Here is a 2,156-nt window from a genome sequence, read left to right as displayed (position 1 = left end):
CACGGGTTGGGGCACTTCCAGTCGCCGGCTCGCTGCTGGCCCCCGCCGCCGCTGGGGAAGCCGCCCCGGTTGCCGCCGCCGGAGCCGCTGCTGCCGCCGCCGAAGCCGCCGCGGCCCATGGGGCCTGGAAAAGGGGGAGGAAGCGGGAAAAAAGGGGGGTGAATTTGGGGGGGGAACGACATGACGATGGGGTCTCCCTCCCCCAAAAATCCCACCCCCGTCCTACCTCCGCGGCCGCGGCCGCCCCGGCCCCCGCCGCCCCCGCGGTTGAAGTCGGCGCGGCGGGTGGCGAACGACACCTTGATGGGGTTGCCCGAAAACTCCTTCCCTGCGCGGCGAGAACAACAAAAAAACACATTAAAAAAAGGGTGATTTCAGCTTTTTAAGGGAGCGGGGCCCCCCCCCCCGGAAAGGGAAGGGGCCCAGGCGTCCGGGGGGACCCACCGTCGAACCAGTCGATGGCGGCCTTGGCCGAGGGGGGGTCGTCGAAGGAGACGGTGGCCTCGCCCTTGAGCTTGCCCGTCTCCCGGTCCGTGTAGAGGTTGATCATGGGCTGCCCCGTCTTCTTGTTGGTCTGCGGGGCGGAGACGCGCCGTGAGCACACGCCAAGCACACGCCAAGCACACGCCAAGCACACGCCAAGCACACGCCAAGCACACGCCAAGCACACCTTGATGATGCCGATCTGCTTGAAGTAGTCGGCCACCGACTCGATGGTGACGTTCTCGCCCAGGCCCTGCACGAAGATGGTGTTGTTGTCCGAGTTATCCTGCTCGCCTGCGCCGGGGAGAGGGGGGGAAAAAAAGCCTCGTTAGTGCTGCGAGCTCGTTAGCGCCGCGCGCTCATTAACCCCCCCGCGCGCTCGTTAACCCCCCCCACGCGCTCGTTAATCCCCCGCATCGCCACTTACCAGGATCGTGCCGTGGCCCTTGGTCCCGGGGTCCTCGGGGCACATGCAAAATTAAGGAGAGCGTTAATTAGCGGGGCGGCGGAGCCCCCGGCGCCCCGCTCCGAAGCCGGCGGCCGCCCAGCGCRGCCAAAAAGGCAAAAAAACGCCTTTTTTTCCTATTTTCCCCCCTTTTTAAAGTTTTTTTTTTCCCCCCCAAAAAAACACAGAGAAAAAGGCCCCRGGGCGCCGCTCGGGGCCCCCCCAAGCTCGGAGCCGCCTCGGCCGGGYGCCGCCGGCGCGACCCCGGCGAGCGGCGCGACCACACGAACGTTAACGCTAAAGCACCTAAACGTGGAGGAATCGGCCCGTTTCTCCGCGCGCACACACAGCCGGCGCCGGGAAACTCCCTCTCCTGCCGGGCCCCTCCGGCAGCGTTCGCGGAACCGGCACCACAGCAGAGCGGAGGCTTTTCCGTTTCTTTCGTACCAGACCCAAAACTCCAGCTCGGGGCGGGTTTGTTTTTTTTCCCTCTCCCCGTGACCATTAAAAACCTCTCAAACCTCGTTTTGTTTTTTTTTTTTCCAACCACATGCAACCGTTTGGCTTTCGAAAACCTTTTTTTTTTTTGTGTGTTTTTTCATATTTTTACCCCCAAAAGCACCAGCGCGTCGAGGCTCCGCTGCCCCCGGCGGCTCGTGCGCTTCCTCGTTCCGCACCCAGACACCGTTCACCACGTGGCGCCTTTGCGCCGCCGGCTTTGCCGTTATCGTTACTTTTCGCCCTTTTKTTTTGGTTACGTTTTTTTTCGGGGTAAAACCAGAAGTTGCACCCGGAYGGAGGCGGACGACGGCAGCTGCGGACACCGCTCCTCGGCGCGGCTTGGCGGTCGCCCCGCGGCCGCAACCTGACACACAAACGGTGGCTTTTCCCTTTTTTTTTTCCTCTTTAAACTCAAAAAAAACACCAAAACCACCCGGTCCGGCATACAAACGACACTGTTTTCYGGAGAAAATCATCATTAATATAGACACTTTTTTTTTTCGGTTCAAGGTTTGAACTCTTTGGACTTACCACCAAATTTATTGAAGCCACCACGCTCACCACCGCTGGGAAGATAAATTAGAAGATAATGAAGCTTTTTTTAAATTTTTTTTTCCTTCCTCGGCTACCGGTTTTCCGCTAAAGCGGATGCGACTCGAGCGCAAACCAGGGCGCCAGGGCGGCTCCTCCTCCCTGACCGCTCGCTGCCTCGGCGACGGGGCGTTTG

General features: G+C 60.6%; 1 protein-coding gene across 1 annotated transcript in view; it reads right to left on the bottom strand.

The window, feature by feature from the left end:
- Positions 1-2,156, bottom strand: part of FUS (FUS RNA binding protein) — a gene marked incomplete at its 5' end in the record, with an annotated part of 6,927 nt that overhangs the window by 2,400 nt on the left and 2,371 nt on the right. Inside the window, 6 exons of the mRNA XM_026065182.1 lie at positions 4-124; positions 227-328; positions 445-574; positions 671-777; positions 911-943; positions 1,961-2,023. Coding sequence (XP_025920967.1) covers positions 4-124; positions 227-328; positions 445-574; positions 671-777; positions 911-943; positions 1,961-2,023 — 556 coding nt within the window. The remainder of the gene's footprint in view (positions 1-3; positions 125-226; positions 329-444; positions 575-670; positions 778-910; positions 944-1,960; positions 2,024-2,156) is intronic.

The sequence above is a fragment of the Apteryx rowi genome, unplaced genomic scaffold, assembly GCF_003343035.1.
Source record: "Apteryx rowi isolate R43461 unplaced genomic scaffold, aptRow1 scaffold_2242, whole genome shotgun sequence".
NCBI classification, from domain to species: domain Eukaryota; kingdom Metazoa; phylum Chordata; class Aves; order Apterygiformes; family Apterygidae; genus Apteryx; species Apteryx rowi.
This window is presented reverse-complemented; position numbering and strand designations above follow the sequence as displayed.